General features: G+C 36.1%; 1 protein-coding gene across 4 annotated transcripts in view; it reads left to right on the top strand.

The window, feature by feature from the left end:
* The window catches only part of MKLN1 (muskelin 1), a 357,649-nt gene that overhangs the window by 314,634 nt on the left and 17,153 nt on the right, over positions 1-25,862 (top strand). For all 4 annotated transcript variants that reach the window (XM_060305303.1, XM_060305305.1, XM_060305304.1 and 1 more), the window contains 4 exons: positions 9,738-9,885; positions 11,052-11,166; positions 12,617-12,756; positions 17,745-17,847. In XM_060305303.1, coding sequence (XP_060161286.1) covers positions 9,738-9,885; positions 11,052-11,166; positions 12,617-12,756; positions 17,745-17,847 — 506 coding nt within the window. The remainder of the gene's footprint in view (positions 1-9,737; positions 9,886-11,051; positions 11,167-12,616; positions 12,757-17,744; positions 17,848-25,862) is intronic.

Here is a 25,862-nt window from a genome sequence, read left to right as displayed (position 1 = left end):
TTTTTAAATGTAAATTAAAAGGTCACTCATTGAATGTTGATATCTAGTAAAATATAAAATACATATACTCTTTGACCAAGCATTTTTTTCAAGGAATTTATCCTACTTACATACTTGTACAGATGCATAAAAAATAAGTTGTACAGAGATACTTATTGTGGTATTGTTTGCAAAATTAAAAAATCTGGAAACAACTTTAATTATCCACCAATAGGTAACCAGTTAAATAAATTGTGGTTGATCTATTCAGTGAGATGAATTCTTTGTGGCTTAATGTAACTGAGATAGATCAGTAAGTACTACATCACTGAGTGTCAAAAGCTAGTTGGAATTTTACAAAAAGCAAATAATGAGTGGTAGAAACCCAGGTTCAGGTAAAATAATAGAAGTTCTAAAATAATCCTAAAATTTATATGGAACCACAGAAGACCCAGAATTGCAAAAGCAATCCTGAGAAAGAAGGACAAAGCTAGAGGGTATAACCCTTCCAGACCTCAGACTATACTACAAAGCTGCAGTAATCAAAAGAGCATGGTATTAGCACAAAACAGACATATAGATCAATGGAACAGAATAGGGAGCCCAGAAATAAACCCACGTACTTAATGGTCAATTAATCTACAAGGAAAGAGGCAAGAATATACAATGGAGAAAAAACAGTCTCTTCAACAAGTGGTGTTGGGAAAGTTGGACAGCTACATGTAAAATAATGACATTAGAACATTGCCTCATACAAAAATAAACTCAAACTCATCTATATACAAAAATAAACTAAAATGGTTTAAAGACCTAAATGTAAGATGACACCGTAAAACTCCAAGAAGAAAACATAAGTGGAACACTCTTTGACATAAATCGTAGCAATATTTTCTTAGATCAATCTCCCAAGGCAAAAGAAATAAAAGCAAAAATAAACAAATGGGACCTAATCAAGCTTAAAAGCTTTTGCACAGCAAAGGAAACCATCAACAAAACGAAAAGACGACCTACGGAATGGGAGAAAACATTTGCAAATGATGCAACCAACAAGAGGTTAATATCCAAAGCATACAAACGGCTCATACAACTCAATATCAAAAAACAAACAATCATTGGGTTTCCCTGGTGGCGCAGTGGTTGAGAGTCCGCCTGCTGATGCAGGGGACACGGGTTCGTGCCCTGGTCCGGGAGGATCCCACATGCCGCGGAGCGGCTGGGCCCGTGAGCCATGGCCGCTGAGCCTGCGCGTCTGGAGCCTGTGCTCCACAACGGAAGAGGCTACAACAGTGAGAGGCCCGCGTACCGCAAAAAAAAAAAAAAAAACAGTCAAAAAATGGGCAGAAGACCTGAATGGACATTTTTCCAAAGAAGACATACTGATGACTAACAGGCACATGAGAAGATGCTCAGCATTGCTAATTATTAGAGAAATGCAAATCAAAACCACAATGAGGTATCCCCTCACACCTGTCAGAATGGCTATCATCAAAAAGTCTACAAATAACAAACGGAGGGGATGTGGAGAAAAGGGAACCCTCATGCACTGTTGGCGAAATGTAAACTAGTGCAGCCACTATGTAAAACAGTATGGAGGTTCCTTAAAAAACTAAAAATAGGACTGTCATAGGATCCAGCAATCCCACTCCTGGGTATATATCAGGAAAAAGCAAAAACTTTAATTTGAAAAGATGCATGTACCCCAATGTTCATAGCAACACTATTTATAATAGTCAAGACATAGAAGCAACCCAAGTGCCTGTCAACATATGATTGGCCTAAGAAGATGTGGGGTGTGTGTGTGTGTGTGTGTGTGTGTGTGTGTGTGTGTGTGTGTATGTATGTGTATGTATTACTCAGCCGTAAAAATGAATTATTGCCATTTGCAGCAACGTGGATGGACTTAGAGAATATAATGATTAGTGAAATGTCAGACAAAGACAAATACTATATGATATCACTTATATGTGGAATCTAAAAAATAATACAAGTGAATCTATATACAAAACAGAAACAGACTCACAGACTTAGAGAATGAACTTACGGTTACCAGAGGGGAAGGGTGGTGGGGAGGGATAGATTGGGAGTTTAAGATTGACATGTACACACTGCTATATTTAAAATAGATAACCAACAAGGACCTACTGTTTAGCACAGGGAACTCTGCTCAATATTCTGTAATAACCTAAATGGGAAGAGAATTTGAAAGAGAATAGATACTTGTATATGTAAAAAAAAAAAAGAAAAGGATATGGAGAAGCATACATATCCAAAGCATACAAACAGCTCATACAACTCAATATCAGAAAACAAAGAATCATTGGGTTTCCCTGGTGGCGCAGTGGTTGAGAGTCCGCCTGCCGATGCAGGGGACACTGGTTCGTGTCCCGGTCCTGGAAGATCCCACATGCCGTGGAGCGCCTAGGCCCGTGAGCCATGGCCGCTGAGCCTGCGCGTCATAACAGCAATTCCAGGAGAAGACAAAAATGAAAATTTAAGAAGTTGAAATAATTGATGAAATAAGAGGTAAATTTCCTAGAATTCAGAAAAGGTGAAAGGCTTCAGACTGGTGAGAGGGCGTGTAGTATGCTAAATGGGAAAAATAAGGAGAAACACATACCTAGGCATATTTATTAAAGTAAAATTAAGAATATTAAAGACATAAAGGAAATTCTGAAAGATTTCAGAGACAAAGAGCAGATGACCTGCAGGGAACAAGAAGATAGAGAGCTAGGTATCAGCTCAACAGCAATAGTGAATGGAAGAAAATAGTAAACTTTAAAAATACTCAAGGAAAATGTCTTTGAACCAAGCAATTTATATCCTCCTAACTTTCATACAAGGATAAAATAAAATATTATCAGGTATTTTTGCCTCGAAGCTTTCAATATGAAAACCCATATTGGAAACGCATTTGAAAGCAAGATTCATGAGAAATCTAGAAGTGAGAGGTGGTGATCAAATTACCTTGAGGAAGTTTATTGTTGACTGAAGACAAACAAAATTCTAAGCAGTGAAAATATGATGGGGGAGGGGAATGGGGCACCGTATAAATTCAGGTGTTGTGATTGGACTTACAGAGAAGAACATGTTCTGCATTATTAAAACTTTTTCATTCCAAAATGTCTTATACAAGGCTTAAGACCTAATGGGTCTTTATTTTCTTTCAAACTTCCTTTTCTTTTCCTGTGTCATATATCACTGCCAGTATTTCTTACATCCCAGGTCATTCTTTACCTTGGATTCATTTTTGTTTGTTGGAATAGCTGCTGAAAGAATCTTTTCAGATGCAGTCATTGATATGAACTTTAATATTTCTGCTGATCCAAAAGTTCTTTTATGTTGACCTCATTGTTGGGGTTGCTAGTTTAACAGGAAATAGAATTTTAGTTCCATATCTTTTTATATTCCAAGGAATTTTAAAGTTATTACTCCATTTTGTATTCTAGCATTCTTTGTTACTGATAAAAGGTCTAATGTTAGTTAGATACTTATTCCTCTGTATATAATAACCTACTTTTCCCCTCCATAGAAGCTTTTAGAATTTTCTTTTAATTCCTGAATTTTTGAAGTTTCACTAGGAGATATGTATATAAAGTCTTTTTTTTTTTTAATAGCCAAGCTAGTTGTTTTTTGTTTTTTAATTAATTTATTATTTATTTATTTTTGGCTGTGTTGGGTCTTCGTTTCTGTGCAAGGGCTTTCTCTAGTTGTGGCAAGCGGGAGCCACTCTTCATCGCGGTGTGTGGACCTTTCACCGTTGCAACCTCCCTTGTTGCGGGGCACAGGCTCCAGATGCGCAGGCTCAGTAGTTGGTGGCTCACTGGCCTAGTTGCTCCGTGGCATGTGGGGTCTTCCCAGACCAGGGCTCGAACCCGTGTCCCCTGCATTGGCAGGCAGATTCTCAACCACTGTGCCACCAGGGAAGCCCCCCCACCTTTTTTTTTTTTTAATAAAACGTGCTTAGTGCCCCAGGCTCTTTCAAACAGGACACCCACTGTTTTTCTTCCATTCAGGGAAATTTTCTTTATTTCCTTCTTCTACATTATTTCATTTCTCCTTCTGGTGCTCTTTTCAGACAAAGTTTTTACTTCAATGGCTTTATCCTCTGTATCTCTTAACATTTCTATCATAATTTCTATATCTTTATGCTATATATTTGGTAATTTATCAATTTTATCTTGAGATGACTGACTTTGTTTTTAACTGTGCACATTTTATTTTCATTTTGTTATTTCATTTTTTTGTCATAGTTTTTTAATATCTTTCCATACTCTGCTTCTTTTTAAGGAAGCTTATTTTTGTTTTACACATGTAATGTTCTCTTCACTCTCTACAAGGATAATGAGTTTGCGTTCTTTCTTCTAAGTTCTGTTCTTTTCTATGATTTATCTTTTCCTGTTGTTCTGTTTGTTCATCTAGGTCCCTCCTTACATTGCTGATTTTTTTCTCATATTGTCACATGATTCCTGTCTAAATATTAAAATTTATGAATAAGTTTATGTATCAGTTAAGAAAGGTAGTTGACAGTGGTTTCCTGTGCATTGTATGTCTCTTTTTCCCAGTGGCCTTCTCCCTTAAATCAGACACTGACTGAGGGTTTTGTATAAATGCATGGTACATGCAGGCTTTTTTATAGGATGCGTAAACTGAGAATAGAACCCTGTGTCCTTATTAGAAGCTCTCCCACAGGAGTGCTTCTCAAGGTCTACTCCTGCTTTTTGTATTTGATGACTTATTCTGAAATTTTCCATCTTTTATCTCTGGTGAGTTGGGCTGTCTTTTCCTTGGCTGTGATTTCCTGTCAGTATAACCCCAACTGCTATTTCTCAAGATTCCTCAAAATTTCTTATCTATTGATACTTTCTTGACATACTTTCTTCTTCTCTAGACCTTTTTTTTTGTTTTTCTTTTTGCTAGAATATTGTTTCTGCCAATTCAAGCGGGATGATGGGAAAGAGGGGTAATGTAGTTAATGTTTAGTTTTCTGTCTAAAACCAAAAGCCCCAACCTTTAGATTTCATAAGCAGCTTCTGTCAGTAGTAAAAATTCAAGTCTAAAATGCCTACTAGGGCTAGACCATAATTCTTTGATGCATGTGTACATGTAATTTTTTACATTTTAATTTTCTTTAATAAGAATGCATAAAATCTTCATTTAAAGTGAAAAATGGGGGTTTTTTTCCTTCTGTTTACAAAGGAGATAACACATTAGATTTAGAGTATTACAGAAAATGGACATTTTTAATAGTTTCTTGGAGAAATCCAGACTGCTTTTGAAGGTAGATATGAAAAACTTTATTATTTTTTTATTGAAGTACTGTTGATTTACAATGTTGTGTTAGTTTCTGGTACAGCAAAGTGATTCCATTATAGATTATTATAAGATACTGAATATAGTTTCCTGTGCCATACAGTAGGACCTTGTTGTTTATTTTGTATATAGTAGTTTGTATCTGCAAATCCCAAGCACCTAATTTATCCACACCTGCCTTCTCCTTTGGTAACCATAAGTTTGTTTTCTATGTCTGTGAGTCCGTTTCTGTTCTGTAAATAAGTTCATTTGTATCTTATTTTAGATTCCACGTATAAGTGATGATGTATGATATTTGTCTTCCTCTTTCTGACTTCACTTAGTGGTAATCTCTAGGTCCATCCATGTTGCTGCAAATGACATTATTTCATTCTTTTTTATGGCTGAGTAGTATTCCATTTTACACACACACACACACACACACACACACACACACACACACACACACACACACACACACACACACACACACACACACACACACACACACACCATGTCTTCTTTATCCTTCCGTCTGTTGATGGACATTTAGGTTGCTTCCATGTCTTCACTATTGTAAATAGTGCTGCTGTGAACATTGGGGTGCATGTATCTTTTCAAATCAGAGGGAAAAATTATTTTTATTGGTTTATGTATTGAAATGTTTTTTAAATTGTTACTGTATGTGGAATGGAGTAGAAATAGGAATTAAACTTAAGTCCAATTTGTAAAATTTACACAGAAGGCCATTAACATGGATACATACAGTGTAAGTTTGAATTAACCCCCTGATCTTTAGGAACTCTTCAGATGTAAGTTTTCATTTTTATATTTTAGAGAAAAAAATCAAAAATACTTTTTAATACCTAGTTTTAGTTTTGCAACTAAATGATTTAAAAACGTTGTTTTTAGTGCCAGTAAAACTGTCTTTTGACAATTTTATGAATTCCCTTTCCATCTAAATAACAGCATTCCAAATATTAATGTAAAATTTTGTTCATGAGAAATTTGGGAGGATGTGTGAGAATTTTTCACTTATTACTAATAGTCCCCAGTATTTAGACCCAGATGTATTTTTTTTCTGTATTTTGGTTTAGATTTTTCTTCTTTTCTTGTAACTATAAAATCAATATATATTGAAACTTTTCATATTCTATAATAGAAAGTGAAAATGTCCTAACTTCCCCCTCTCCAATAACTATTATTTATCTTTTGGTGTATGTTCTTTTATGTTTCTTCAATTCACGTACACACATATATATAAACGTTTTTCCTTGTCATTAGTATGCAATAAAAATTATATTTGTAAGGGTATGTAAACTTAAGGAGTAATAAAAATTCTGTCCTGAGAGATTGTACATTTGAATATTCTTAGAGTAAAATATTTGGATACCTCGAAAAAGTTTCAGTGAAACTTTTTTTTTTTTTTTTTTTTTTTTTTGCGGTACATGGGCCTCTCACTGTTGTGGCCTCTCCCATTGTGGAGCACAGGCTCCAGACACGCAGGCTCAGCAGCCATGGCTCACGGGCCCAGCCGCTCCATGGCATGTGGGATCTTCCCGGACCGGGGCACAAACCCATGTCCCTTGCATTGGCAGGCGTACTCTCAACCACTGTGCCACCAGGGAAGCCCCCCAGTGAAACATTTTTACTCTTATTTTTCACAAGTTTCTGCTCCAAGCTTGGTCTCTGTTAAGCCAGTCCAGAGATTTTTGTACTTTTGACATAACATCTCCTCCCTTTTTTTTGCTGATGGAAATCGTGCTTCTTTATTAATATTTCCTTACTGCCTTCGTCCAGTCCACACCATTGCACTGTTAACAGCTTCCTAATTGATCTATGTATCTCACAAGCCTCTCACTTTGCCTGTCTATGCTGCATTGTTGATAGACATGTCAAATGATGCAGTGACCTTGTGGGGAGATGTGAAAGGGGATGGGGAATGACTGCTAATGGGTACAGGGTTTCTTTTTGGAGTAATGAAAATATTCTAAAATTAGATTGTGATGATGGTTTTATAGTGGATATACTAAAAAAAACCCAAGCCGTATGCTTTAAATAGGTGAATTATATGGTATGTGAATGATATTCTGTAAAGCTGTTTGAAAAGCCAATAAAAGACTTAAATGTGTAACTTTGAGGCAAAAGTCAACATTACGCAGAGTAAAAGGCATATTGTATATGAAAGATCAAAGAAATGGGACGTGTATACTTTCTAATCTGCTTTATAATCAAAGTAATTTTTTATAATTCTTATAGTACAGATGTTATAAACATGGTAGTCTTACCTCCCTGAGTATTGTAAACCTGCCCACTGCTTTCATTTTTGAGAAGCAACACTTGTCATTTTTCTCTTCTGCTACAAAGCTGCTTCTAGGTAAAATGTGACAGTATGGAAGAGAAAGCATGTAACATTCTCACATGCCTCCCCTAGCCCAGTACTCCTTTATTCTCCTCTCGGTGACCCAGCCCCGTTTTATAGAATTCAAAAATCTCTTTCCCTCTGCACGGATTTCCATTCCACTCAGAAATTTCCGGTTCCTTATTTAAGGTATTTAAATGGGTCCTTATTTTAGGTAAGCAGTTTGTTGCATTCATTTATAATAAGTCATACATCTCTCATATTTGCATTTTAAAAGATTATAGAATAGGGGTTAGCAATTTTTTTCTATGAAGAGCCAGATGTAATTATTGTCGTTGCAACTACTCAGCCTTGCTATTGTGGGGTGAAATCAGCCACAGACAAAATGTAAATGAATGACTGAGGCCTGATTTGACCCTAGGCAGGTCAGATCAATCCATAGTTTGTCAACCCATGTTATAGAATTCTACATGGGATGAAGAAATTTAAGTGCAATAAATTTAGGCAGTTATGTCCTCCACTTCTACAACTAATGAAAATGATTTCATTTCTTTACTGTTTTATCTTTCTTCCAAGGTTATCTCAGGAACAGAGGTCAGAACCTGGGTACTTTTGAAAGTTTACCAAGGCTTAATTAGAAAATACCAGGCTTTACATAACCACTAAAGACTATGTATTATGAGGGTTGAGGTTATTGTTAAGATTAGGTTGATGTGTGTGTATAAAGATAAATGTATTTGTGGGCTTCCCTGGTGGCGCAGTGGTTGAGAGTCTGCCTGTCGATGCAGGGGACGCGGGTTCGTGCCTCAGTCCAGGAAGATCCCACATGCCGCGGAGCGGCTGGGCTCGTGAGCCATGGCCGCTGAGCCTGCGCGTCCAGAGCCTGTGCTCCGCAATGAGAGGCCCGTGTACCGCAAATAAATAAATAAATAAATATAAAGATAAATGTATTTGTGTATGGATGCATACAAATTATGTATTGTGTTATATATGTGTGTATAATTTTTTAATATATTTACTGTGGGATGCATTTGGATAGTCTCTAAAATGTTCCAGACAAATTTATTGAATATGAATGTGAAAGGACCCATGAATTAAACTAGGAAAAAATACATATTGCATCATTTGGCCCTGCTAAAGTAGGTAAAGATGAATAAATATCAATGTGGTTAGCATCTCCTCCCATAGTATTCTGGATTGATTGAAATGTTTTACTTCAATCTGATGTTTGTGTAGCTTTTTCAGTATATGATAATTGTTCGTGTATAAAAGAAATGTAGTGTTGAAACAGTGGCATTGTTTTTAGATCTGTGGCAAGTATGTTGTGAATCATAAAATTATATTTCAACTAATATTTCCAAGTAATAATAGTGAGAAAATTTGCATTTGCTATATCAGTGTTTTACAAATTACTGGATAATGCCGAATGACCATCGCTCATTTAATGGATTTCTCAGGAAATAAAATATTTTCTTAGAAAATTAACTCTGGGGAATTCGAGCCACTCAGGAAAACAAAATGGCATATTTTAGCCCCAAATATTTTATTTTATTTTTCTTGGAAATTATGTCATTTCATTGTAGGTCTTGAACAGGTATTTTAGATGACTTTGACCTTATTGAACAAACCGGCGTGTCAAATTTTTGTTTTTCTTGGTCGAGATTTGAATATTTTGTCTCTGCTATTAAATTAGAGCTGACCCAGATAATAAATCAGTTAAATAAAGCATTGCCCTTTTCCTCAATAAAAATGATTACATTGCATACCTCTTTCTATCTCTTTCCTCCTTCTAACTCCATTCTGGTAGTTAGCATTCATTTATTTCAGCAGATAGTTGGGTAACTATTATATGCCAGGCAATTGTTTTAGGCACTGGGAACAAAACAGTGAACCAAACAACCTTTGCCCTTATAGAGTTTACGTTTGAGTGGGGAGAAGGCAAGAAACAACTGATTATTGTTTAATATAAAAGTTATGTAGTCTGTTAGAAGGTAAGTGCTGTGGACACAAGTAGAGCAGGGTAAGGATGAAGTGATCTTTTATAGAGTAGTACTAACCTGTTAAGTAATGTTAATACTGTCATCTTATTTTCTCTTTCAATTTATAGTTCCAATGACAGGATTCACACAGAGAGCAACCATTGATCCAGAACTGAATGAAATACATGTCTTATCTGGACTCAGCAAAGACAAGGAAAAGAGGGAAGAAAATGTCAGAAATTCATTCTGGATTTATGACATTGTAAGGAATAGTTGGTAAGTAGTTCTTGTCTGTACTGCAGTCACAGTGTAACATTTATTTGAGGTTGTTGGTTTATTCAAAAGAAGAGAGAGATGGAAGGCTTATGTTAATTTGTGATGTCATACATTTTAATATCAATATTGGGGAGTGGAAAAATCAGTACTGGTGCCTGTGTATACAGTGATGTTCAGCAAATGGATTTTACCGCTGAATTATTTCAATTAGTAAATGTTTCTTTGTCTGAGAGTCAAGAGAATTGTATTTTAGTCTAGCTTTTGCTACCAAGTAGTTGTGTAAACTTGAGAACCATGTATTTTTAATGTTCCCAGGTCTTTTCTTAGTTTTTATAAAATGAAGCAGTTTGACTAGAGCAAGGTGGGGAGCATTATTATTTAGCATTTTCAAACTAGGAACTCACAGAACTGCTGAACATTTTGCTTTGAAAAACACTGACCTAGGGCTTCCCTGGTGGCGCAGTGGTTGAGAGTCTGCCTGCCGATGCAGGGAACACGGGTTCGTGCCCCGGTCCGGGGGGATCCCACATGCCGCGGAGCAGCCGGGCCCGTGGGCCATGGCCGCTGAGCCTGCACGTCCAGAGCCTGTGCTCCGCAACAGGAGAGGCCACAGCAGTGAGAGGCCCGCGTACCGCAGGAAAAAAAAACAAAAAATACTGACCTAGAGGATCTAGCTCTAATGTTCTGTGATTACTACATAATTGAATATTCTCCAAAACAGAGGAACTTCAGAGAACTTCCTCCATTCAGTAATGGAGGGTGGTGCTCAGCAGCTAAGGAATTTATTATTTTCTAAATAAGACATTTATTTACAGTAAGAATGAAAGAAGTCTGTTGTGAGCTTTTTTATTGTGAATAGATAAATGTGATATCACTCTTTCAGCCGTTGGTTTAAGCCTTCATATATGCTGATCCTGTTTCATAACACGAAGTAGTTTGTTCTTGAGTGAGATTTTTGATGGACATTAAAGAACTTCAGAACTCAGTTCTAACAAATTCAGATTATTTTATGAGGGTGACCAGAACTTTTAAGATTTGATGTGAACAAATTTATAATTTTTTGTTTGTAATTAGACATTGCGTTAATTTGCTTGCTACAATTGTATTAACATTATGTGTGCTGCTAGTTTTCTAAGATAGAATGCCTTAAAAGCAATGTCTTTCAGGTCTTGCGTCTATAAGAATGATCAAGCTGCAAAGGATAATCCAAGTAAAAGTCTTCAGGAGGAAGAACCATGTCCAAGATTTGCCCATCAGCTTGTATATGATGAGTTACACAAGGTATACTAACTACATTGACCTGTAAACTTTCTGTGATGTACAATTGGAAAGAATCTCAAAATATATGTTTCTGATTATTTTTAAGTAGATTTGAATAAAAATGACTGACATTTACTAGAATACGTAGCAGACATTTGATATCACCTTGTCCCTAAAATTCCTTAAGAGAATAAACATTTTTGCATAGTCCACAGTTCCTGACACTTTTCTTATGAAAATGGTCAGTGGTTGCTGCTTCTTAGCTGCATAGATCTGATACATAGCATGGCCTGTTGTTTCTGTCAATACAATATGAATATTCAAGTAGAAGATGTACAGTTTTCAGCACTTGTATACCTTTTTCCATGATATGAAAAGGTATATATAACTTCCTGATTTTAGATTTTCCCATTGTGTAAGAAGTCTTTTTATCTTTATTTTTCCAATCTATGATTGACATAATCTGTTCCATCAGCCTATGAAAACAGTCCTGAATTCTGAAGTTTTAGTGTCCCTAAGTGTTCAGAGTGGTTTCTTTAGCTATTTCTCCCTTAAATTTTACATGTTTAATGATTGGGCTCAGATTACATAGTAAATTACTGACAGAACCTGTATTCTTTCTGTTTAGGCCATAGATGATTATTTAAATCCTCTATCATTTGAGAACTTTAGGTAAAAGATACCATGGGAGTAAATAAAAGCCCTTTCTCTGAGAGTCTCCCAAATTAAAGGATAAGTGAATTTCCATCTATAGGACAGAAATAAATAATATCTCTGTTGTATAACACTACTGGTTATAAATGTTTTCAAAATTTTCAAGAACTGCTTTAACACTTTGAGTACAGAATATTACTAAAGCTGTAATTATAATAGTGAAATCATTGTAGTATTCCTTTTACATTTCTTATTTGATATTAATTGAATAATAGAAAAATATTTTAAAAGTTATTTCACAAATCATATATGCCATTTAAAAATATTCAGCATTAAGGCTAAAGCAAAAGTAAGATGCTAAAATTTTTAAAGTTTCTAGTTACTGTTGACCTTCAGTGATTCAACTTGTGTGTCAGTTTTTTAAAAGATACCATTTTTTATTACGATCAACACTTGATTAACTTGATAATCCCCATTATTTGTTGCCCTAAGCAAACTCAGTATCTTGGAATAGCTTCTTACTATCATTGCTTTTGTTTTATGTCTTCCATTGTCAGTGTAACTGTGGTGATACAACTTATTTTAATAGAAAATGTTATTTAGGGAAGTAGTCACAGTACTTTAAAGTAAAATGGAAACTTGAGAAAAAGCAGAAGCAGCCTTTAGTAGACATGTAATAATGTTTTAGTCTTTAGTAAAGCTAAAGAAGTTACTTGTTACACACTACTACCAAAATGAAGAAATTTTACTTTGACTTTCGTAGTTTCTTGAGTATGCATGCATGTTTTTAAAATCTGGTTTGTTTTATTTATTACAGGTTCATTATTTATTTGGTGGGAATCCAGGAAAATCTTGCTCCCCAAAGATGAGATTAGATGACTTCTGGTCACTGAAATTGTGTAGGCCTTCAAAAGATTACTTACTGAGGCATTGCAAGTACCTCATAAGAAAACACAGGTATAAAAATAAATCACTGAAAACTTTTATTTAGCATTATCAGCTATTGTTGGTTTTATTTTATTTAGCATTATCAGCTAAGCTTTGGAGATGTGACTCTGTCTTTGGCAATTTAGTAACATGACACTGTAAGTACTATGAAGATCATGACTTTTGTAAATGCCCTGTTCTCCTTATTTTTGCTTTCTTCTTTCAAAGGATGGTACAAAGTGAAGATAGATCTTGATGCTAAAAATTATTAAAGATAGAGCAAGGATATTTTGCAGCTGTTAATGGAAAAAGTTTCTATGAACGTGATGAACCTACCTTCAAGTAACTCAAGGCCTAACCACTACAGATTATATCAGTTCTAGATGATTGGCATATGAAGATTATTGGCATGTGACTGACCTGTTGATAACTCTCTTAACAGTGAATGTGATGATATAGTTGAGTAAATAATCTCTTTATAATTTGATATTTCAGAATACAACTTCAAATATGATTATAGCTTTACATCATTACTTTTGCCATTTAATTGCAAAATCAAGTAATCAAACATTTTCATATGTCTCCTCAGTCATGTTTGCTTTTTAGCCTTAGCAGGTGATAAGCTGAAAAATGTAGAAAAATACATCTATCCCTTTGGTTACTGGTAGTGTTAGATCGTAATAAAAATTTACAATTTGGAGGGAGAGGAGTTTAGCTTTTAATGATGATAATAGGTACCATTTATGAGCAATTTTGTGTGCTAGATCCTGCATATTCTCACAATAAGACAGTGGAGTAGGTACTGTTATTACTACTCTCTTATAAAAGAAGAAATGGAAGCGTTTTTAAGTGGGTTGTATAACTGACCTAAGGTTGTTCAGCTGTAAGTGACAGAGCCGGGCTTTGATGCTGTGTATTCTGACTCCAGAGTTACCACTTCACCACCACCACCACCCCGTACACATCGGTATATACACAGACATGCACACATGTGTGTTTATATGTTTAGTATATAATTACGTATTATATTTTATATAGAATATAAATAAATAAAAATCTCTGTAGGTGTATGTTAGGTTTGTGTTCCTTTATCATATCATGTTTGCTTGTTATTTCTCTCTCTGCTTTCACAAGTTGTGCTTGAGAGATAAATTGATAACAAAAGCTAGTTGCTTCTGTTACTTTGTTATTACTATGAATAATTAAAGAGTATTTTCTATAGAATCTATAGGAGAAAAGGTCTGAATCGTCACGTTGGCTGGATGGCAAGAGATAAATTCTGTCTTATTAACAAGATTTAAGCTTGAGGTACCTTCAGCTAATGTTTACGTTGCTAAAATATTATTCCTTGGTACTTAATGTTAAAGTTTGTTTTTAAAAGTTTAAAAAAACTTTAAACTTTGTTTTAAAAGGTTAAGACAAATAAGACAATAAGACAAATTCGGGGAAATCATAATGTTTTTTTTTTTTCCTACTTCAGATACAACAACTATAGTTAGAATGTTGAGTTGAGCTTTCAAAAAAAATTTCCTGACCAAAAGTCCACTAGAGATTAAAGAAGGTTGTCTAGTGCTGTATGTAAAGAATTCGAACTTACTTTATAAACACTTCCCTCTGGCTTTTTTTTTTTTTTTTTTTTTGCGGTACGCGGGCCTCTCACCGCTGCGGCCTCTCCCGTTGCGGAGCACAGGCTCCGGACGCGCAGGCTCAGCGCCATGGCTCACGGGCCCAGCCGCTCTGCGGCATGTGGAATCCTCCCAGACCGGGGCACGAACCCATGTCCCCTGCATCAGCAGGCGGACTCCCAACCACTGCGCCACCAGGAAAGCCCTTTCCTCTGGCTTTTAATTAGAAAAGTAATCCATGGTTAATAAAAAAAAAGTCCTCTCTCCCCACCACAAAGAATTGAATCATCCCTCATCCCACCATTCAAAAATAATATTTTGGTGTGTATCCCTTGAATTTTATGTGCACAAATAGAATTTTTGTTTAAAAAATAAGGATCATCTTGCTTTGAATCTGATGTCTTTTAATGAGTGATGTATTATAAACATCTTATTACCATGTTAAAAAATAAAAATACAAATCATAATTATAATGGCTACATAGTGTTCTATTCTGTGTAATTTACTTAACTAGTCTCCTTTTGTTGAATATTTAGCTTATTTCCAACTTATTTGCAATTATAAATAACACTGTAGTTAATATTATTATATACTTCCATATGCACCCCTATCAAAATTTCTGTAGGATAACGATAGACTTGATGAATTATACGTTGCCCTCCAGAAAGTTAATTTTCATTCCTTCTGGAAGTAAGTAGAATTATTCATTTTCCCACAACCAACCTATCCTAAGAAGTATTATTTTTGATCTTTGGCAGTCATTTTTCTCCTTTAAAAATCTGTCAGTGGACAGGTGAAATGACAGTTTATGGGAATCTGAAATATATATTATGGCATGTTTTAAGTTTCATGTTTTAAGTACAAAACATCATTAGTGACTTGTGCTAGTAAAGGCACAAAGTGAAAAATGAAAGTGGATAAGGAAAATAATCAGTAACAAATTATTTAAATTTTTAATTACATTATGAAAGACTAGCAGGTCTTGTGAGTGTGAGAATGATTCATGAAATAAAGTGACTGAAGTTGAAAGGTAGCAAGTTTGTGTGATTGGGCAAATAATCAACCTTTGAAATTTGCTACTATTTAGTTAAAATATAAATTTTAAAGTATAAATTTTAGTTAAAATATAAATTTGAAGGGAGAGAAGTATATTGAATGCCAAGAAAGTGTCTTTGTTCTTAATGGTGCCACATAATACAGAAAATAAAATGCCACTGTTTTTTCGTATAGCATTCAAGTTTCCAAATATATTGATGATTTGGGGGTGGAAAGGGGCAAAAGAAAAAAATTTAAATATGATTAGTTCCTTGTTCCTTTAGGTAGAGGGCAGAATTGTTGGCTGAAATATAATTTTAGACTGCAGACACAAGTCCAGTAGTAAGTTTTTGTGGGCTAACAAAAAAGCTTAAAAAAGGAAAGAGAGAACACACCTTCCAGGAAAATGGATCCCTTTGCTGGATTTATTTAATAGTACAGTAGGTGTGTGTTGGTTAAGTTATCAGGTTACAAGGATAAAGACATACTTAGGATATCTCACTGAAAAAGAATTTATTATGAGAATATCCAGAGAATTAAGGTGCTTCCTCAGCACTTGAACAGTGAGGCCTGGTGGAGAATTGTTTAGGATACTGAGACAATTCTAATAGCTAGAAGCTACTGAAGTAGCTTTCCTTGTAACTGAGCCTCTCTCTTTCTGCTTCTTTCTGTCTACTTTTCCTGTTCTACTTCCTGACTCTGCTTTCTCTTATGGCTTCGGTAGGTGGCTAGGTAGCTAGGTAGTAGGAAGGAAGGGAGAGAAGGATAGGAAGAGAAGGAATATGTCATCTCATATCTTCTGCTTATTGCCTTCTGTGTTTTGTATATTTTTTGTGTCCTTGTGTATCTCACATTCAGATTCTCTAAGAGAGTATCTTCTTACAGAAAGTTCCCTAGAGAGCGTATCCCTATTGGAAAGAATTCTGCCAGGCCACTTTAAAAATTGCTCACCAAGCTCAAGACGATTGCTTTTGGCTCAGGTGCCAAAACTCTGGTCTAATTCATTGTGGACAAGATGGTAGAGTAACATGGACCTAAGACTCTCATCTGAGGGTTGTAAGACTGGCTGACAATCAGGGTACTATCTGGTACAAGAAAACTAATATTTTGCCAGTCGTTGCCCCTCCAGGTACCCTATCACTGAGATTAGCTCTAAAGACAGGAAATTATTGATGCCATCAGCTGAACACAGTTATGAAAGGCTCTTCACTATTTTCCTTTCCCAAATGAAATTAAATGTCTTCTTTCTGTATAATATTTTGAAAAGCATACCAGTTTATTAGAAATAAGTACATATCTAATTATGCTATTAAAAAGGAATTATCATTATTTAAATAGATATATAGTCCCAAGCAGACTTTTTTAATTTAAGAAAATCCTTTGTTTCCTTTCAGCTTTGGAATCAGAGACACTTGAGTTTAATTCTACTTCTGCCACTTACTAGGTCTTAGCTTGGCCAAGTTCATTTACTAGGCTCAGTTCCTCATCTGTTTTTTTTTTTTTAAATGATGATAAACTTCTCATCATAGAGTTATGGGAGGATACATGAAATGATATATGTAAGATACTTGATACAGTGTCTAGCACAAAACAAACGATTGATAAATGATTGCTACAGTTTTTGTTATTACTGAGACATGGAAATAGTCTCATTAAAAATATCTAATCAGTGTTAATGATACTCATTAAAAGAAACTATACTCAGGCTTCCCTGGTGGCGCAGTGGTTGAGAGTCCTCCTGCCGTTGCAGGGAACACGGGTTCGTGCCCCGGTCCGGGAAGATCCCACATGACATGGAGCGGCTGGGCCCGTGATCCATGGCCGCTGGGCCTGCGCATCCGGAGCCTGTGCTCCGCAGCAGGAGAGGCCACAACAGTGAGAGGCCCGTGTACCGCAAAAAAAAAAAAGAAGAAACTAATTTCACTTTCTGAAGTATCTGTTAAACACCTCCAGTGGAGAGTATATGACACAAATCTAGGAAATTATTTTTATTTTATCTCTACTTGTTTTTTTATGAAACATATTTGGCTATTTTGCACTTCTGTTATATAAAATATTTAACATATTTGCTATGTTTTGTAGTTGATTTAATCTTAGCTTATAGTTTTAAGAGGAGGGTTGGAAATGCTCTTATCCAGTCTCTAGCACCACAGCCTGACATTACCATTACATCTCCAGGGACTCCACATGTACGCTATTTATATATGTGTCAGTATTCTTACTTCTGGATTCTTAAGCACAGGATTTTTAGATATCCACAATATCTTCTCAGATACAGAGTATTCCACTCTGGGTTTAAAAGACATTTCTGATGTTTTTTCATAACTCTAGACAATTATTCTTGTTTACATTTTCTAGGTTTGAAGAGAAGGCCCAAATGGATCCCCTTAGTGCTCTGAAATATCTACAAAATGATCTTTATATAACTGTGGATCATTCAGACCCAGAAGAGACAAAAGAGGTAAAGGTGGCAATAAACTTCAGAAATTGAACGTTTAAAAAATTGTCTTTCTAACTTATATTTGTTGACTTTGCTCTTGGATGTTTAAAGGAAAGTGAGGAAAATATGATGACACTAAAAATCTTAAAAATGGTACAGAGCAGATGAAATAAAAATTGAGTAGACATATTTTCATGTGGTAATCTAAGATTCAAGTCACACAAAAACCTGTGATCCACTCAGAAAAGGATTCTCAGGTATAAAGTTTTAAGTAGTCATTAGATTTTGTACTGGAAAGGAAATAGAAAAATTTTACTTCTGCCATAGTTCCATACTTCCTTTACTTAAGGGTTACATAAAGTTCAGTATAAACTTTTTCTACTGATACTCGAAAATCCCCCTAAAAGAAGAAAGAAAACTCTCCTTTATTGTAAGGAGAAAGTGAAGAGAGGTTGGTGGGAGTAGAATCTTTGCTGGCTTGATATTTAGTTATATGAATGTTGTAGCAGTACAGTTTTACCATAGGCTACTATTCGTTTATCAGTAGCCCCGAAGCTTGAGAACTTAGTAACAGATCATTACTTTTCAGTTTTTATGATACATAACATGGGATGGAAGCAGCTGTTTCTAAGATTTAATATTCTTAGGGCATATTTGCGTATCCACAGTGTGTGAATATACCTGCAATGAGTTTCATGGTCTTACAACCTCTCTTCCAACTTCTAAGATTCCTTTTGTCACTTCTTCCTTTTGCTAACTATTCTTGTTCATGGTTCATCTGGCAACATCTGAACTGCAATCCATTTTACCTTCCATTCTCAGAATTGGTGATTATATGTAGTTCTGTTCCTTACATCTATTTCCCTGTTAGCTGTTGCTGTGCTTTGGCTTTGTAATAGCGACATCAAGCAGTGTTTTCCTCTGTTCAGCATTGACACAGGCATCAGACTGAATGACTTTCAGGTACCAGGTTCATTGTACTTTCAAGCAGAAGAGCCTGCATGTCCTTGGCACCAAAACAAAGAAATACTCTTTCATAGTTGCCTACTGTGAAAATAAGCCCTAGTTCTCTCACTCAGTATTGGTTACAACCCTTCAGTAGGTGGAGAATCAGCAGAACACATTTTAAAACCCCCTGAAAAAGGACAGTTAATTGTCTTTTCTTGAGTCTTCAGTCAATTCATGATACTATTTGAAATAGGGAGAACTGTCACGATTTTGCCAAGTAGCAGAATATATTTGGTTTAATCTGTTATGGCTTATAAACTGAACATAGTTGTGAAGAGTCTGTTAATGTTCATTTTGTTAGACCATGCATTTGAGAGTTATAAATGGATTTTCTTGTGTTTTCACCATAGTCTGTCTAAAATGGCTGTAATCCGGAACATTCATTTTTCTTTTATTTTTTAAAACCAAACCAAAACAAAATATTTCAAAGTAAATAATTTCAGCTGTGTGAGTTGCAAGTAGGCCAAAGAAAACAGACAGTTTGCTCTTAAAGCTAAGCTAGTAGGAAAGTCCAGGACAGGGAGGTATCTCAAGTTCAAACAGTCATTTTAAGAATTTTGGTAGTGGGTTTCTCTTTTCCTGAAGAGTATCAAATTGTGATTTTGTATGCCACAGACTTCCACTCCATTTCTGAAAAGCTGTATCTATCAAGAGTTGTTTAACCCTAGTAGAAGTTAGTAAAAATGATGTTATTCATGTGTATGTCAGCATCAGAATCACTATAGAAGCTTTTTCAGAACAATACCCTCACCCTAAGAGTCTCCTCTGTCTGCTCTTTTACAATGGAAAACTGAAAGCACACCTAAAAAATTGAGAATTACTGGTCTGTAAGGTTATTCTTTTGTTTAAAAACGTGTGAACAGATTTCGTTTGGGGAAAGAAATCCCTTGGGGACAGCTCCAGTATATATATGTACTTACAGTATCTGTTAGTGAGGCATATAGATCTTCGCTTTTCATTGTAAGAAATCATTCCCCTTTTTGAGAAAGGCCTTACTGCTCTTCATTTTCTGTAGTAGCTTGGTTTTGTTCTCTATGTATGTTTTACAAATTTTTCATTATATTAAATGATTTTATCAGCAACCAGAAGTGGATTTTAGATTTTTCTCCCCCTTTTTCGGGTCATCATTGTGTCTTTTAGTAGCAAAATGCTGGTGGACTATCAACTAATAATGGTTCTTTGCTTTCTTCCAGTCTCCAGAGCATGGGTTCTAAATTGGTGATGAGCTTATAATAAAGCTTATGAACATTGTATTTTTTTCTAGAAAAGGGCCAAGAAAAGGATGCTTAAACTGATTCTGCCATTTTCAGAGAGGATTCTATAATAGAGAAGGAACAAGAAAAACAAGTTTTCAGCCAGTATTGCACACTTTGTATTAATTGTCTTTCTACTGAGCTTCCAAAGTACTGATGTCATTTATTTAAAATATTGTGTAGAGTTCCTACAATATGCCAGGCATTCTTCTAGGTACAATAGATATACCAGTGAACCAAACAAGATACTTGCCCAGGAGGTACTTACATACTAGTGGGGGGGAACAATAAACATATTAAATAAATTATACCGTGCATTAGAATTTGATAAGTATTATAGGAAAGTTAAAAAGAGATCAAAAATATAAGGGGACTTCCCTGGTGGCACAGTGGTTAAGAATCCGCCTGCCAATGCAGGGGACCTGGGTTCAAGCCCTAGTTCGGGAAGATCCCACATGCCACGGAGCAACTAAGCCTGTGCGCCACAACTATTGAGCCTGCGCTCTAGAGCCCGCGAGCCACAACTACTGAAGCCCTCGAGCCACACCTATGGAAGCCTGCGTGCCTACAGCCCGTGCTCTGCCACAAGAGAAGCCACCGCAATGAGAAGCCTGCACACCGCAACGAAGAGTAGCCCCCGCTTGCCGCAACTAGAGAAAGCCCGCGCGCAGCAACGAAGACCCAACGCAGCCAAAAATAAATAAAATCTACGTTTAAAATATATATATATACACATACATATATATATATGTGTGTGTGTGTGTGTGTGTATATATATATATATGGGGTAAGAATTGGGCAGTTGCAGTATTAAATAGAATAATCATAATAGACCTCATTTGGAAGTCAGATTTGCACAAGGACTTGAAGAATATGAGGGAGTGATCTAAGTAGATAATTTGGGGAAGATAATTCCTAGCAAAGGGATGGCTAGAACAGAGACCCCTGGGATGGAGAGTATTTGGCTTTGTTTAGAACAGCAAGGAGACACTTGTGGCTGGAGTAGAGGTAAGGAGAGTGAAAGCAGTCAGAGATGAGGTCCAAGAGGTAAGAGCAGGGATTGGCAGAACAGGTTATGAATGACTTCATAAGTCATTATTAGGACTTTGGCTCTTACTCTGAATAGGGAGCTGGTTCAGGGTATTGTCCATGCAGAGGAGTGATATCATCTGCTTTATGTTTTAATTAGGTCACTCTGACTGCTGTATTGAGAATAGACTAAAAGGGAACAAGGATGGAGGCAAAGAGAACTATGAGGGAGGTGTAGAAATCTAAGCAAGGGGGATTGTTGCTCAGAGCAAAGTAGTAGCAATAGAAATGGTGAGAAGTAAAGTAGATCAGATTCTCTCTCCCTCCCTCCCTCTCTCTCTCTCTCTATATATATATATGTATATATTTATATATATATATGTATGTATGTATATACTTTTTTGGCTGCATTGGGTCTTCGTTGCTGCACGCGGGCTTGCTCTAGTTGCAGCGAGCGGGGTTTACTCTTCGTTGCGGTGCGCGGGCTTCTCATCAGGTGGCTTCTCTTGCTGCGGAGCATGGGCCCTAGGCACACAGGCTTCAGTAGTTGCAGTGCGTAAACTCGGTAGTTGTGGCATGCGGGCTCTAGAGTGCAGGCTCACTAGTTGCGGTGCATGGGCTTTTAGTTGCTCTGCGGCATGTGGAATCTTCCTGGACCAGGGATGGAACCCATGTCCCCTGCATTGACAGGCAGATTCTTAACTACTTCACCACCAGGGAAGTCCCCTCAGTATATTTTAAAGGTAGAACCAACGGAATTTTATGATTGGATGTAGGGTTTGAAGGAAATGACTCCAAAGTTTTGAGCCTGAAAAGCTAGAAGGATGGAGTTACTGTCAACTGAAATGAGAAGGTGGAGCCTCCTGACTGGAATCAGGAGTTTAATTTTGCATATGTTCAGTTTGAGTTGCCTGTGAAACAGCCGGCTTGAGATGTTGAAGTGATAGTTGGATGTTCAAGTTTGAAGCTGGGGAGAGAGGACTGACTTTATTCAGATTGTGTACTATTTACTCAGTACCTGTTAAAACTCTAGGCCAGTACATAGCAGTGCCACTTATTTAATTGGATGGTTAAAGTAACAGTTTTCTCCCCATCCTTCTGTTTAGAGCCAGTGAAGTTTATCTTTCATCTTAGAAGTTAGAAAAGAACAACAAATTAACCCCAAATAAGTATTCACTAGAATATAGGAAATTAGTAAAATAGGAAACAGTAGAAAAAATATAAAAAGTGAAAAGTTTGTTCTTTGAAAAAGTGACTAAAATTGGTCAACCTCTAGCAAGACTTATCAAGGAAACAAATAATGAAAACATAAATTATCAGCATCACAAATGAAAAGGGGAGATCATTACAACCCTACCTACATTAAAAGTGTACTAAGGAGATATCATGAACAAGTTTGTCAACAAATTCAGCAACTTGATGAAATGGACAAATTTCTTGAAAGATACAACTTACCAAAACTAACACAAAAAGAATTAGAAAATCTTAAGGAACTCCATATCAATTACAGAGATTGAATTTGTAATTGAAAACTTTCCAAGAGAGAAAATACTAGGCCTGGATGGCTATATCAGTAAATTCTATCAACCCTTTAAGGAAGAAAAAAATGCGAATTTGGTATAGATTTGTAGAAATCAGAATAAGACAGAACACCTTCTAAATCCTTTTATGAAGCAGCTTAACTCTGATGTAAAAACCCAAAAAAGACATTACAAGCAAAGAAAATTACAGACCAATAGCCCTGTGAATGTAGATACAAAATTCTTAAGAAAATTTTAGTTAATTGAATCCAGCAATATATAAAAAGGTTAATGCACAATAGCCAAGAGGGGGTTTATGCTAGGAGTACAAGGTTGGTTTCACATTTGAAAATCAGTATATTTCACCACATTGGCAGAATGAAAGAGAAAAACCACAGATCGTCTCAATAAGTGAAGAAAATCATTTGACAGAATGCAAAACCCATTGATGATAAAAATTCTTAACAAACCAGGAATAAAGGAAACATCATAAATCTCATAAAGGGCATCTGTGAAAAACATACAGCTGTACCATAGTTAATTGTAAAACATTAAACCCTTTCCCCTAAGATTATGACAAGGAAAGGTGGTCTGCTTCAACACCTCTATTTAGCATTGTGCCAGAAGTCCTAGCTAGTACGATATGGTAAGAAAAAGAAATAAACAGCATATAGATTTGAAAGGAGGAAGTAAAATTGTTTGCATTTTTAGATGACAAATTAAAGAATACCTAAATAGATGGAGAAATAAATCACATTTGTGGTTTGAAAGACTAAAAAGTGTTGAGATGTCCATTCTCCCCAAATCGGTTTATAATTTAATGCAGTTTCTAAAAAAACTGTCAATATTCCAGTCAGTTTGGGTTTCTTTGTTGTTTAGGAGATAGACAAACTTATTCTAAAATTAGTCAAAACGCAAAGGCTCTGGACTAGCTAAAACAATCTTGAAAAAAGAAAAAGTTGGAGGTCTCATACTTACTACCTGATTTCAGGACGCTGTATAGAGCCATAGTAATCAAGGTGGTGTGGTACTGGCTTAAGGATAGACAAATAGATCAATAGAACAGAATAGAGTTCAGAAACAGACTCATATATATGCAGTCAGTTTATTTTTTTGACCAGAGCACCAAGGCCAATAAGGAAAAGAAAGGTTTTTTAAACAAATAGTGCTAAATAACTGGATATCTCATCCCCTATTTCACTCTTTTTTTTTTTTTTTTTTTTTTGCGGTACGTGGGCCTCTCACTGTTGTGGCCTCTCCCATTGCGGAGCACAGGCTCCGGACGCACAGGCTCAGCGGCCATGGCTCACGGGCCTAGCCGCTACGTGGCATGTGGGATCTTCCCAGACCGGGGCACGAACCCGTGTCCCCTGCAACGCCAGGTGGACTCTCAACCACTGCGCCACCAGGGAAGCCCATCGACCCCTATTTCACTCTTAACACAAAAATTAAGATGGATTATGGATCTAAGTATAAAACCCAAAACAATGAACCTTTAAGAAGAAAACAGATTATCTTCACAACTTTGGGATAAGCAAAGCTTTCTTGGACATGACACAAAAGGCACTAATCATAAAAGAAAAAGTTGACAAATTGGACTTCAACAAAATTAAAATTTCTACTCATTAAAAGACATTATCAAAAAAAAATAGATGAGGGAATTCCTTGATGGTCCAGTGATTGGGACTTCACGGTTTCATGGCAGAGGGCCTGGGTTCGATACCTGGTCGGGGAACTAAGATCCCACAGGCCACACCATGCGGCCAAAAATTAAAAATAAAAATAGACAAGCCTCAGACCAAATAATATCTGCAGTAGATATGTCTGACAGAGGACTGATACCCAGAATGTATGAAGAAGTTTCATATATTTTTAGCTCTTCCTTTTATCCCCTTTTTTCCTAACTAATTTGTCCAGTTTCTTACATTGAAAGGATGATTAATCGTGACTGATACCTGAAATTTTAAAGGCTACAAGTACAAGTGTGAAATACATCCTGAAGAATCAGTGATATGAACTGCTCAAGTCTTGCAAAGTGCCAAGTAAACTCCATTGAGATTCAACTCATTTGTATACTCTTATTCCTTCCTTTAACTGACCTGTTTTCCAGCATCCTCATTCAAGATAAATATGAATAGTTCTTCTAAATTTTTATTTCTTTACCAATTTGTTAAAGTACAAGTGATGCAATAGTTTTATCTTATTTTGTCATTGTTCAGTTGCATTGTCTGATTTAAACTAACTCTGGCTAGCCTGGGAATCTAATCAACACTTAAAACATTTTTTCAATGTAAAAAAGACCTTTGAGCCTTTATAATTATATAACAATACAATTATATATGACCATGGAATACCAATCTAAGTTGTAATTTAGGGATGGCTTATGCATAATAACCATGCTTTTTTTCTCAGAGTTTGATTTACACAGAGACATCAGGTGTTTTACAGTAGCATGCATTTATTTTTGAAGTGAGAATTCATATTTACTAATATACAGGGCATCAGTCTCTCTATATGTGATAGATTCCCAAATGAGTAATTTTTCTTTTTTTTTTTTTTTTAAAGGAAGAAGGGATAGTGATAGATAAGTGAATTCTTCTCCACCTTGAAGGGTGGTGCTACTTCTACATCATACGTTCTTTTTTTTTAATGTCGGTTCATTGGTTTGTTTATTTATTTTTGGCTGTGTTGGGTCTTTGTTTCTGTGCGAGGGCTTTCTCCAGTTGCGGCAAGCGGGGGCCACTCTTCATTGCGGTGCATGGGCCTCTCACTATTGTGGCCTCTCTTGTTGCGGAGCACAGGCTCCAGACGCGCAGGCTCAGTAGTTGTGGCTCACGGGCCTAGTTGCTCCGTGGCATGTGGGATCTTCCCAGACCAGGGCTCGAACCTGTGTCCTCTGCATTAGCAGGCAGATTCTCAACCACTGTGCCACCAGGGAAGCCCCTAATTTTCTTTTTCTTTAATCGAAGTATAGTTGATTTACAATATTATATTAGTTTCAGGTGTATAAAATAGTGATTCAATACTTTTATAGATTATATCCCATTTAAAGTTATTATAAAATACTGGCTATATTCCCTGTGCTGTACAATGTATCTTTGTAGCTTATTTATTTTATACATAGTAGTTTGTACCTCTTATCTCTGTCCTGCCCCTACCCCTTTCCATCTTCCCATTGGTAACCACTAGTTTGTTCTCTCTATCTGTGAGTCTTTCTGTTTTGTTT

Source organism: Globicephala melas, chromosome 9, assembly GCF_963455315.2.
Source record: "Globicephala melas chromosome 9, mGloMel1.2, whole genome shotgun sequence".
In the NCBI taxonomy this organism is placed as follows: Eukaryota; Metazoa; Chordata; class Mammalia; order Artiodactyla; family Delphinidae; genus Globicephala; species Globicephala melas.
This window is presented reverse-complemented; position numbering and strand designations above follow the sequence as displayed.